Raw genomic sequence first — 13,406 nt, forward strand, 5'->3', positions numbered from 1 at the left:
GGCTGGTGACATGTCATAGCAGTGTCCTGAGAGATACTACTAAGTATAGAGTTGTTTTGTTTTTTTTGCCTCACATGTTCTTAAAATCTTGTTTTAAAAATTTCTGTCCATGAACTGTCCGTAACTGGAGAAATATAATATAATATGTTTTATATTTGAATGTATTTTAAAATATAGTTTATTCTTGTGATGCAAAGCTGAATTTCCAGCATCATTATTCCAGTCTTTAGTGTCACATGATCCTTCAGAAATCATTCTAATATGCTGATTTGATTCTCAATTATCATCAGTTATTATTGGTACTTGGTTATTAATATCCTTATTATCAATGTTGAAAACAGTTTTATATATATATATTTAGCTTAATATTTTTGTGGAAATGGTGTTACAGTTTTTACTGTATTTCTAATCAAATCAATGTATTTTAGATGAGTATAAGATAATTCATTTAAAACATAAATAAAACTTGACAGATAGATATAGGCTCTGTTTATTTTCTCAGTGATAGGTAGGTAGGTAGGTAGGTAGGTAGATAGATAGATAGATAGATAGATAGATAGATAGATAGATAGATAGATAGATAGATAGATAGATAGATAGATAGATAGATAGATAGATAGATAGATAGATAGATAGATAGAAATTAACAAAATTATATAGATTTATTTCGTGAAAAAAGTACAATTAATTTGCAATGTACAATAGGGAACAAATAAATATATTTACACAATTTGTATACAATAAGTCATGTGTGATTAACACATGCACAGGACACTCGCTTCCATGTCTTTTCCATGTGAAGACCAGCCTTTTTCACAAGCATCCTCAACTCCTGAAGAACTCTGATGGGAAGCTGTTGCTTTGAGTCAGTAAGTGTTTTGAGTTTTGCTCACCAGGGCCTCCACACAGACTGTGGCTGGTTCTGGAACAGAGCTCGTCTCAGAGTCCGGGGTTGGCAGGAGGGAGATGAGCCAGTGGGTCGCACTGGAGTGGGGGAGCCCACTGAGACCTGAACATGAGGTCCTGGGGCAACAGGCAGAGCAGGGGCCGAGAGACTGAGAGAGGATGATGATGACGAAGATGAAGAGTCACTGGAGAGTGGAGAGATGGTGGGAGGGAAAGGGAAATGGCAGGGGACAGAGAGGTATGTGGGAGAGCTAGAGAAGGGAGGAGAGCTACTTGTGTAACAAGGAGAGGGTGGAGGAGAGAGGGAGTATGGAGGGGAGAGGTAGGGATGTGTCATGGCCTGTCCTGTGGGATGGAGCATAAAAGATTGAGGATACAAACTGTTGGTGTAGGAAAATGGCTCTGTGCTGGTTCTTATGGGTCCTATCGCATGGACGTCCGTCCTGCATGTCAACTCCGCATTTGGGATCCATGGATGGTGGGCAGCTTGGCTGGAAACTCTACACTGGGAAAGAGTACTGCTGTAGGAGTCAAGGTGGTGACACAGGCCTTGAATGAAGCTGTCTCGCTGGGAAGGCTCTACACATTCGATGAAGCTGGCCAGGCGGGAGATACACTCCTTGAAACCAGCTTTGTAGATAGGATTGGAGGGGATCTGCTTCTGGACATTGATGGGCTCGGGGACTGAAGCGAAGGGTATGTGGGGTCTCCTCGAGAGCAGAGTCGGAGCGTTAGCATCATGTGGGTCTGAGTCTTTGTTCGAGTTGCCTGAGGTGGAGGGTGAGGTTAAGGAGAGCCGAGACAGGAAGGTATAAAAAGTAAAAAGTGTTAAAGTGAGATAGAATAACATGAGATGTTGATTTAGGGTTGTTATTGAAGGTTCATTTAAAGGAATGTTTGAGAACAGAATCAAGAAATTGAGAAAGATCAAGAATTTAAGCAGAGTTAAGGAGGATTTTAAGAGAAAAAAAATGGGTTTAGTTTATTGATTGTCAAAATGAGAAGTCAGAGAGTGATGTATATGGAGTTATTTTGGGTTAGATTAAGGAATTGAGAATAATAAAAACAGGAGGGGAGAGAGAAAGAGACAGAGACAAAATCGATTAGAATCATCAAACTTAGAGGCATTATGTGTAACTCAAATCGATTAGCATTTTATCTAGAGCTCTACACAACTATAAGGCCATAATATAGTGTTTATATGCAAAAAAATTACTCAAGTATAGACAGAAAACTTACCTTGACTAGGCCTATCTCTCGCAACTGAGGCTTTTGTCCGAATGTATTCAACAGTTAATTCCAGTATTTCAGCCTTCTCCAGTTTAGGGTTTTGAAGTCGCTGTAAAAGCGATTATTCATTATATTACTCAAACATTTCATTATGTTTATTTATATCAAAAAGGATTAAAAACTGAAAAGAAAAAAAAAGTCTTATTTTCTTACCGTGTCGAGAGTGTTATCAAGGAGAAGCGTTCGCAGCTCATCTAAACGCTGGTTAATCCGGTCTCTCCGTTTCTTCTCTATAGCCGGTTTCAAGATCTAGACGAATCACAATACATATTTAATTTATATTTCAAATGTAAAGCCCTAAAACTTCAGTTTGAATTAAAAAGAAAACCTTAGAAATCTTAAAAAATTAAATCTCTTCTATATTATAAAAATGAAAATTGAGAAAGAATTAAGCCTCTCACAGAGAAACCATGTATTTTAACTATGGCTAGGCTACTACTCACTCTTTTCGTTGGTCGTCGACTTGCCATTTTTGGAGGAACCATGATCTGCTGAAAACGTATATTCCCGTTGGTCTGTGTTTCTTAAGAAAATTCTTCTACTGTGGTAAAAGTCCTCGCAAACTCTCGCTTTTATTGGGGATGCTGGCTTGTCATTGGCGACGAGGTGTCAGTGACGTTTCGAACCGTATGGTCGTATCCCCCTTATGGCTTTCTGCTGCACTCAATTGACCTTTTAATATATTCCAAGATAAGAAACTATAAATCGATTAAGCTAACAGTTACCGCACATTTTGTTCCAGCGAACTTATTTAACAGTAAAATATAACAGCAGTTATAATGTGTCTTATGAAGCTTTATTTGTGAATATAAACGCGATGAAAACTGCATATAGGCCTAGGCTATCTCAACTTTAGAAGTTTGTTTAGAATAACCAGTAATGTAGTCATAGAACGCTTATGATTTTATGGACTAGTTTGTTCGTTTTATTGCGCCAATAAGTCAATACAGAGTCATTTCAGTGCATTTTGAACGCAAACTTCTTGACACTCAATTCACCAACACACTCCTCCCGTTCACAGATCACGACCTCAAGCCCACCAGATATAACCACTATAGCATAGGCCTACTTTGTCATTATCTAACAATTCTGTTAGTAGCCTACGTTCAAAAACAATGTTTCATTTTATTTATTTATTACTGAAAGCTTGTGTTTTAATATAATTCACGACCATAAAAAGCGCTAAATGCGGTCCATGCAAAAAAAAAAAAATATATATATATATATATATATTTTTTTTTTTTTTTTTTTAAACCTATATAACATTTGAAGCTTAAAAAAATAAAAATAAAAATAAAAATATATATATATATATTTTTTTTTCTTCTTTTTAAGCTTCAAATGCCATATAGGCCTAGTCTATATTTTGTTCAGTGTGACAGAAAGCTAATGTCGCTCTATGATTAATGTCTCACTTTTCTTTTGTTCAAGCTTAATTTTCGTAGAACCAAAAACGCTGTGTAAGTGCTATGGGACACTTCAGTTTTTTCTCGTGGGAACAGAATATATTATGGCACGGCAGATGTGTAAAAACGAACACACTCACACTAACACCGCCAGACTAGAGTCCTCAAACATCTCGGAGGCTTTTAGAATTTCATTAGCCTGGATGCTCAACGATTTTCGTGCATTGCCTTCACACCTGAAGCGGGCCGACACTTATATCGATGCAGGGCAAAAACGAATAAACACCAAATAAACATAGCTGACTCTAAGCTATAGTCTACCGAAAGCCAACTATGTTCATAATTGTTATCTACAGGCTGCACAGGCCAATATGTGCGCTTGTTCCGAGTTTCCGCTTTTCCACGGTGAGTGTTCTTTAAACAAAAAACTCTGAAGTCTATAAAATATTTTTCAAGGAGAAAAGCAAATCGATGTTGCAAAACGCCACTTGATAATCCTTGGCATTGCCTAAAGTGAACAACAAGGTCAAATGGAAAACACGATGCGCTTCATAAATTGACATTTGCTTCACTTTTTGACCCCTGCATGCCCATCATGCCTCATGACCAACCTTAAGAAAAATCCCGTGGGAAAGTTTAATGTTTGGTCATGTAGAGTGGTGGCATACACACCCTTGCTCATAATTCCATTAGTATATGATTCTTTTGACACGTCTTGTTTAGCAGTGAATTTGGCGTGAAGTCTCCTATGGACAAACGGTCGCGAGTTTTTGTAACCAGAGCACGCATGAGCACGGGGAGGGACAAGATATGGCTTGCAATGGGGGTGCTCAATTAGGCCTACAAAAAAAAAAAAAAAAAAAGAATAATAATAATACAACAATTAGCCTATAAGTTGGCTTTATAGTTCAGTGCGATTTAGAGTGACTCAGAAAACTCAGTATTATTCAAACCAAATGTCGCACTTAAGATTTTAAGACGAGATTTTAACACGGCATGCAGAATAGGCTAACATATCAAGGTCCAAGACAGAGAAATCTTATAGGCATATGTGACTTATGTAAGGTCGCCGTGATTTTTACGTAAATCGGGCTATTAAGTTGTTTTGTATGGAATATGCAAAGTTGCAGTAGGGTGAAGTCAGCTAAAATGGGCTATCAGGTCAAATGGGGCAAATAAGGTTGTAGCATCATACTGTATCTCTTTACATTTTTACAGAAAATCACAATAACTGATCTTGTTGACATGTAACAATAATTTTTATTGGTCTGAGTTTTTTAAGGCGGGCAGGACAGAGTGTTACATGAAGCTTGTCAGAGAAATTGTAAGGTAATTGAGCCTGACATAGTAAATTTAGTTAATCACTAATAAGGGTACTGAAGCAATTATAAGTAAGCTTACCAGCAAAGCAAAGGTTTATGAACAATGTTGTGACATGCTCTTTCAAATAAAAAAGATTAATTTATAAAAGAAACATTGATTTTTGTGAAAAAGGTCATTTTAAATGGTTGGTTAAGCTAAAATGGGCCCCAATTTTCAGCTAAAATGGGCTGCATACACTCACACACACACTTTTAGACAGAAATTGAGGGTGAAAATAGGTTTAAAGGCCTAGATATGTATCCATACAAAACCTTAACAGTCTTTTTTTAAATTGCATTGCAGACAATATGGCAGGAGCACAAGCAAAGAAAGGAAACAGAGAGACAGGAAGAGAGAAGAGAAAGGGGAAGAAAGGAAGATGTCAGTAAAATGGGCTGCATACACACACACTTTTACACAGAAATTGAGGGTGAAAATGGTTTATAGGCCTAGATATGTATCCGTACATAATCTTAACAGTCTTTAAAAAAAAAAAAATACAAGCACACGCATACATGCACACAAAAGACACCAATTCACAGAAACACACACCTATACAACATGATCAGTTCATATTTAATTGCATTGTTTAATTAAATATTCATTACATTTTCTATTTAATGAAATACATTTATGGCGTTGATATGGCACACTAAAGACCAAATAGTGTCAATTTACTGTAAAAAATAAAATGATTTAAGCTGAAATTACCTTTGTTGTTCTCTTTTTATTTTAGCCCATTTTAACTGAACAGCTGGCCCATTTTAACCTGAATGTTGTGCTGTGGCTCAAGAAGGTGCCTGCTGATACTCTAACTCTCATAATTTTAAAACTTTTATACTTTTTCACATTTAAAAAATATAAATATGTTTAAGAGACCCATGCTAATTTATAAGAATATCATTAGATCTCATGCATAGCTTATTTGATGGTATTATAAGACATTTACCAAAACGTGGCCCATTTTAGCTGACTTCACCCTAGTTTAGAATCATTTCACCTTTTCAATGCAAAACCATTTAGAAACCATGTTGGTTTCTGATAGCCTACGTCCGCACAGTCTGATGGCCCGTTGACCAGTCAAATGCACCCTCACCTGCTGGACCATTACTTAATAACAGAGCAAACGGGCACGTGGAAACTTTCGGCACCTGAACGCCTGTTGCAAAGAGGTGTGAATTAGCCACGCTTTCAGTCATGGTGTGAGCACGTGTCGTCTGAATGGACAAGCTGTTTCTGAGTGGGCAAGTAAACGCGATCGAAAAGTCTAGAACAATAGCCCATGACAGAGAGAATAATAAAACGGACCAGGCTGATGGGGAATTTAAGTGCGTCAGGGAACGGTCAGCTCAAGAGTTGAACTTGGTCGAAATTTCAACCCGATCTCATGAAAGTGAGTAGGCCTATAAATAGTACGCCAAATAAAAACAAAAACTCGTGGTATTGATATGCAAAATTTGACTTTGGCGTGCATATGCTACGCAATGGGTAGGATTAGGGTTGTGGGGTAGATGCCTATCATATTATGTACGCAAAAACTGCGTATCATATGCACGCCAACAAATTTCGTATCGTATGCACGCGAAACCTGCATATTATATGCACGCCAAACACGTGCGTATCATATGCACTCCAAAGTCCATTTTTGCGTATCAATACCACGAGTTTTTGTGTTTATTTGGCGTTCTATTTATACGTATTTTCATTTTGCCAACATGTCCAGGAGTTTTTCCCACCAAGATGAAAATGGCGTAAAACCTGAAAATTAAAGATTTGTAAGTAAATTAAATTTGGTAAGACGGGGATTCAGAAATATTGGTGCTCAAAAACGTATAGGGATTATTCAGTTATAGAAGACAAACATGTAATGTTATTACACGTGATGTGGATCGTTAAGAGGCTCTTGTTAGTAACCACTTAGTGCTCATTTATGGATGGAAAATTATATACCTTTTTAGCCTACTTCTATATCGATATCAAGAGACATTATACGTAGACCATCTCTACCTTGAGGTCTAAACACTATAGCATCTTCCTATATATGTCAGTGGTTTCCCACTAGGGGGCCTCAGCAAACTTCCAATTGTGTTGCAAGATGATTAACAACAATTATAACTCAATACTGATGTGAACAAATAAACAAATAAAAGACAAGACAGAAACACAAAACAGATGTAATATAGCCCAAGTTCCAGTGAAAGTACTTTATGATACAGTCCGTCATTATGGGTGTGTTATAATGTAGGCCTAACTGATTGGCAGTTCCTCTCTGTTAAATTTATGAAAACTTTTGAAAGAACAAGAAACGGAAAAAAGTGGAATAAAGAACCAACAAAAATAACCTTTTTCTGCATTGTGCATTTTGCATAAAACGAAGTAGCCTATTCCGAATAATCTTGATCGAAAGGAACACACACACACACACACACACACACAAACAAACGATTAGCTTTATAATTTATTAAGTCTAGGCCTAGCCTATACGTAGGCTTATGTGTATGAGATGCATGTATTCCATTCTCCACATTTTAACAAATTATTTACTAATGAAGAGCTTTTATAGCTTTTATTTTTAATCAGCCTAATATTTTATTTCCGAAGCGCTCAATAATAAGAGGCGGTTTACTGAGAGTGCGGTTCCCGTGGGAAACTGTAACCAGTTCGTATAGAAGTGAAAGAGCACACGTCCTTCTCTGCGTGAAGCTATTCTTATTCTGGTTCTTTTGACACATCTTGTTAACACCTGACCTAAAGTGTGTCAGTGAACCTGTGTTCTGGACAAACGAAACTCTTTACTGATTGCCGTCGCCGCCTGCTGGTTGGTTTAGGTTTGTAGCGAGGAAAATAGCGTTTACTGGGTGCCAGATAGTTGCTAAGATCGAGTTAGCCTATATTAGAACAAAAATATAATATTTTCTGTAACTTTATTCTAGAAGAGTGGTCGCCTGAAAGATTGTGAACTTGGATGCTTTGACTGTATGAAGCGTGGGCGACGGGCCACTCTGGGTGGGATGTCAAACGTTTGATTTCATTAATTTATTTCGGTTGGATTCATTTAGATTAGATTGGGTTTCATAAAATTGTATTTTTGGACTTTTTCAAATTTTGCAACATTAAAAAGACAATAGGCTATCAGTTTCTGTGATAGGCCTACATTTAAAAAATATATATACGTTTCATTATTTGCACATGAAGAACCTTTTACATCCATGGGATCTTTCCATTAGGCCTAGCTACATAAAAAGTCTTTATATTTCAGTGTTCTTAAGATTATTCAAATCTTCACTTAGCAAAAATGATTAGGCCTACTGAAAGCTTCCTTGAGGAACCCAAAGTGATTCCAAAATCAATATGAAAACCCCTTTTTGGAACGTTTATTTTTAAGAGACCTGCTTTAATTTTTTGTGCGCTTGTGTAAATATTTAAAGCTTGACAGTAACCAAGAGGCAGGCTATTTGGCAGAGTGTTATGATGGGAACCAGCTATTAACCACGCTCTCCCAGTAACACGGACTGCAGACACCTCAGCTCTTTTATTACCTGTCAGAATTTGTACATTTTCTCTGAGCCCCGAGAAGGTTCCCAGTTCCCACGCTTCACTCCACAAGAACACAGTGCAGTCTGCGTTCACATATAGTCGTTATTTTCATCACTTTGGAGGTGTTTGCGGTCAGCCATTTATAAATCGCTGTCCACCAGGTAATTAATTTAATGTGATATTACGTACGTAACCTACAGAAGTTTGCGGTGATATTCCTTCCTTTAAGACTGTCTAAAGTTAGATTTTTTTTTCTACGTGGCTTTCTTCAGATTGTACTCTGCGACCCTCGTTAGACCTAATCTGCATACACAAGGTGAAGATTAAAGCAAATGGCACGTGCATGGGCCATTATAGTGTGAGGGTCGATGTGTTTGCTCGCATGCGAATGAGAAGAGCAGACGAGACGAGACGGTCCTTCTAAGGATAGGCTATACGTATGGTTCTCGTTTTAATAAACTATAACAACAGCGCGGAATGATTAATCTGCTGACTGTACCTAATAGCCTAAGTAAAAAAAAATAAAATAAAAAACTCGGTTTATGGCAAAAGTCTCACTGTGGGCACAAGTAAAGGTAATTTCAGTAATCAGTAGGCCTACTTTAGGGTCGGGTTGGCTTGCGTTACTATTAGCCTACTAATGTTCCAAGGATAGAAAATGTCACAATATGCAGTGAGCCTATCACCTAAGAATAATGATCTTTAATTCTGTTAGGCTTTTTCTTTAGGGATGTCTCACAAAGGGCACCCAAAGGGCATGCAATTGTGTAAATATTTAAAATGCGCCCATAACCAACAGGCAATCATTTCAAAAGTGCTACGATGGGAACAAGCTTCTAGCCACGCTCTCCCAATAACACGAACAACTTACACCTCACCTAGTAACACGGAGCGACACCTCAGTCCTTTTTTATTACCTGTCAGAATATGTACATTATCAGCAGACAAAGAGAAGGTTCCCACGCTTCTCTTCAATAAACATGTGCATTGGAAATACAGCCTGCGTTCACATAGTCTCTGTTTTCATCAGGATGAATGTTTTGCCATTTTACTTGCCTCTCTGCAGCAGGTCATCATGAACTTACTGCGATAACTTGAGTAGGCCTATAGGATGTAGCATGGAGATGAAGTTCATTTCTATATGATCACAGTTTGGTAAATGTCTTTGTTTTTTCTTTGAACTTTTCCATTCTTTGAAACGTATCCCCAAAAGTAATATCAGCAAGTAATAATAGCATTATGAGTGATTACCAGTGGTCTTGAGTCATGCAGTGACATCCCCAAGGGACATAGCCTATAGAGGTCAGCAAGGATGGCAGCTTTGACTGACCAAGTGGTTAAGTGACAATTTTTTTCTCTAGTTATGTCCAACAACCTAATAGACAACTGGGCTGTCCGGTGAACAAACGGCCGTAAATTTCTGTGGGAACTATCACGGTTAGACACGTTCTGTCATGTTAAACCAATCATTGCAGTTTCGACGGCGTTGAGCGAAGTTTTGGACGAATAAGAACAAGAGATGTATCTTCAGAAAATTAATGAACAAGAGCCTATTTACACAGTGGTTTCAGTGCCATTAATAATCAAGAAACCAGGACTGCTTGCTTTTCACATGCGCGCGCTTTCATATGCACACGTGAATTGTTCACTCACGCTTGCTTTGTTCACAGGTGTGAAGTTGCCACGCGGCACGCGCCATCCTGAATTAAAGAGGTGTGAGCACACGTTTCCTTGCGACCCCCTAATGATTCACACCCATGCTATTTTTTTTTTTTTTTTTAGCAAAACACACTTATTAGCCTATTTTTTTTTAAAAAGTGCAGTCACAAGACGGCACTGTGAAAATTCAATTGGTTCATTTATTATTACGCATAGTGTGTAAACGCTTGCCCTATTTTTTCCCCTCGATTTTAAATTCCTGTAATTCCTGTAAATCACTGTAACACAAGCTTTATTTTTTGTTGAGTTACTGTTTTAAGCTGCTTTAAATATGTGGCACATGTAGGCCTATTAGGATCTCTCAAAAGTTAAAATATGCGAAATCGGCAAAATTTCGAAACCAAGCTGACGCACATAGGCTATAGCCTAATGCAACAGTGGAAATAAGACTTTGAAAAGTAAAAGAAAGTAGCTATTTTTCTTTTTGTTATTCCAATGGCATGTCTGGCCAGCGGCGCGTGGGCTATTGGCTATTGATATGCATATTTATTGTCAGTGTGACACTTGTTTTCTCATGCACACACGTGCCCACGGAAGTCTATAGGTGTCGGTGCGCGTGTTCCATCAATCCGTTTGATCTAAGGCTGCCCTGAATGTCTCAGTGCAGATTATATGTTAGCTAACTACAGTAAACTGCACAAACGTAATTGGGAAAAAATTAGTAGGCCTAGGCCCATTTCTAATAGCTAAATATGTAGGCCAATACACTATAGCCCGAATGCGATCACGGTTTAATGACCTCGATCTAATGTTTAAACTTCTGTCCATCTTTAATAGTAAATGGATACAACCTATATAAGCTTATATATTATAATGACTTTTAATATTATACCCTAAATCCTTTTAGTGTTTCGTTCTTGGGTTTTTAGCTGGGAACAAGCAGTGCATTAGAACACTGCGCCTCTATGATTGGTCTGTAACAGAGAGTGGGCGTGGCTTGTCAACCACGCGCCAAACGCCTATAAATACGTGCGCTCAGCTTTGGCCTGGTATCTCACACTTGTCTGCGCACCTCGAAAAGAGTTCTTTTCCAGCATACCTAATAGAAGACAACTTGGACCTTTAAAGGATTATATCATCTCTGATATAAACTACTGTTTGGAGTACACCTGCAATGAAAAACCTCGGAGAGACTGAGACCATTAAAATGGACAGAAAGGTAAATAGGCTATATATATATTTTTCTGTGCATTCTAACAAACAGAGGTCACACTGAGCAGACTGGCATGTGAATTTTAATATAACCTGACCTGTCCACTGACATTGGTCTGTAATGTTTCCTGCAGCTGTTAAAACCTCAGGTAGAAAGACGAAGAAGAGAAAGGATGAATCGGAGTCTGGAGAACCTGAGAACGCTGCTTCTGCAAGGCCCTGAGCACAATGTAAGAACACCATACTTTTTATTTTCTCAGCATAATGTCATCTTTTAGTTATAGACCTATGTTCTCAGTTAAGTCCGTGTTTCTAAATTCTCCTCTGATATTTTTGCAGAGTCCCGCTCAAAGGAGAATAGAGAAAGCAGAGATCCTGGAATACACCGTCCTGTTTTTGCAAAACTCAGTCGCTCAGGCCAAGAAAGCAAAAGATGTGGAAGGTGGAGAAAAGCGTCAGTTTATGGATGGCTTTTCATCGTGTCTTCAGAAAGCAGCCCGCTTCCTGTCAGATGAAGGTAAGACCCGTGGACTGGAAGGTTCAGTAACCGCCATACTGTGTCAGCGTCTGACCCAGCCCTGCATGTCGACCACCATTCGACTGCCTGTCAGAATCCAGAACTCGTCCAGAAAGCAGGTTCCAGATTCAAATGCACAGCATCATCTGCAGCAGAACTCTGTCTGCAAACAAGGACTTCCAACAGCTAGCAGAAACGTTGTGCCTCAACAGAACAGGATTCCATTCAGAAGCACAGACTCCAACACACTGCATTCGACAGCCCCACCAACATCTCAACACCAGACACCAGTCAGCCAGACTGTCTGGAGGCCTTGGCCTTGAGAGAAATTAAAGACATTTACAGAGAAATGGACTCAAAATGCTGGGCTTGTGTAATCATTAAACATGGTTCATCTCTTCTAAATTATAGGCTGCAGAGAGACATGTGTATTTTCAAAAAATATGTGTAATGATTTTATCATCTGACATCACGTTGGAATTGTAAAATGTGTAAATAGTGTTTGATAAATTATGCAATATATTTTTACACAGATTTTTTTCTTTTGAATGGTCTGTGCTGGGTGTATGATCATTTGTAATACATAGCTGATGTATGTATTTATCTATTTTGCACATTTATTTATTCATGACATTCCTTTTTTATATATTTGGGGGATTGAAACATACATTCCATCATTAAAATTTAAAAATGAAATGTTCTTGTGTATTTGTTTATTGTTAGGCCTACTTTTAAATATATATTAATCGTTGATTTCATGAAGATTTAACATCTAACATTTAAGATCGCTTTCAGCATCAGCACGCGCCGCACATTTACAGTCGACTTTGATCATCGAACCCTTTGAAATGCGCGTGACCAAATGTGACGCTTAAGTGTCAGTTTTTGAGGCGCCAAATAGCCGGCACACTTCTACACGACTTCTGTTCTGACACCTCCGGTTTCCTCTGCTCATTTGTCTGCTCATGCTAATAAATAAAAAGTGCGAAAAGGCGCCACGTGCCTTGGCACCTTGGAGACATCCGCCTAAACAATGATATTGACATGCCAGCCTATAACTATCAACAGCACGAGTTTATGTTTCGATTTGGCGTACTACGCAAAAAATGGATTTAGGCGTGCATATGATACGCAGCGGGTAGGATTAGGGTTGTGAGGTAGATGCGTATCATATGCACGCGGCTTTGGTCAACTTTTGATTCTGTGGGCTACATTATTATGTCTCAAATCACAGTGTTTCCATTTGACATAATCAAAAGTTAAAAAAAAAAAAAATGCACAAAAAAAAAGTCTATAGGCTATATCTACTGTTTGGACACATTTCTACTGCTCTCGTGTTGATTATTGTGCAACTTCAAAATCTGGGATAATTTTATTCCGTTTAGACGCTTAACTCTTGGGAAAAACTACTAGACATCAGAGAGATGCTAATGATGACAAAAGGCTAAACTGTTGCCTGGTTTAACACGTCGTGGGCTCACAATTTTGTCTTGCAAGTGTCAAGACCACATGACTTA

At 38.2% G+C, this 13,406-nt stretch overlaps 2 protein-coding genes across 3 annotated transcripts; one reads left to right on the top strand and one right to left on the bottom strand.

The window, feature by feature from the left end:
• Positions 1–499: 499 nt before the first annotated feature.
• her1 (hairy-related 1) lies at positions 500–6,125 on the bottom strand. Its single transcript, XM_058776464.1, has 5 exons — positions 6,061–6,125; positions 2,640–2,868; positions 2,350–2,445; positions 2,146–2,245; positions 500–1,674 (listed from the first exon to the last, which is right to left on the bottom strand). Exons 2-5 carry the CDS (start codon positions 2,679–2,681, stop codon positions 890–892), a joined length of 1,023 nt encoding a protein of 340 aa, XP_058632447.1. The 5' UTR covers positions 2,682–2,868; positions 6,061–6,125; the 3' UTR covers positions 500–889.
• A 94-nt stretch (positions 6,126–6,219) lies between these two features.
• her7 (hairy and enhancer of split related-7) lies at positions 6,220–12,537 on the top strand. Of its 2 annotated transcripts, none has more exons than XM_058774751.1 (4): positions 6,220–6,357; positions 11,242–11,379; positions 11,507–11,602; positions 11,712–12,537. In XM_058774751.1, the coding sequence occupies exons 2-4, from the start codon at positions 11,335–11,337 to the stop codon at positions 12,210–12,212; spliced, it is 642 nt and encodes a 213-aa protein (XP_058630734.1). In that variant the 5' UTR covers positions 6,220–6,357; positions 11,242–11,334; the 3' UTR covers positions 12,213–12,537. The 2 variants fall into 2 exon arrangements, with proteins under 2 accessions (XP_058630734.1, XP_058630735.1); XM_058774752.1 differs by lacking the exon at positions 6,220–6,357 and adding an exon at positions 6,405–6,739.
• The last annotated feature ends 869 nt before the right edge of the window (positions 12,538–13,406 follow it).

This window comes from Onychostoma macrolepis, chromosome 05 (assembly GCF_012432095.1).
Source record: "Onychostoma macrolepis isolate SWU-2019 chromosome 05, ASM1243209v1, whole genome shotgun sequence".
Classification (NCBI taxonomy): Eukaryota; Metazoa; Chordata; class Actinopteri; order Cypriniformes; family Cyprinidae; genus Onychostoma; species Onychostoma macrolepis.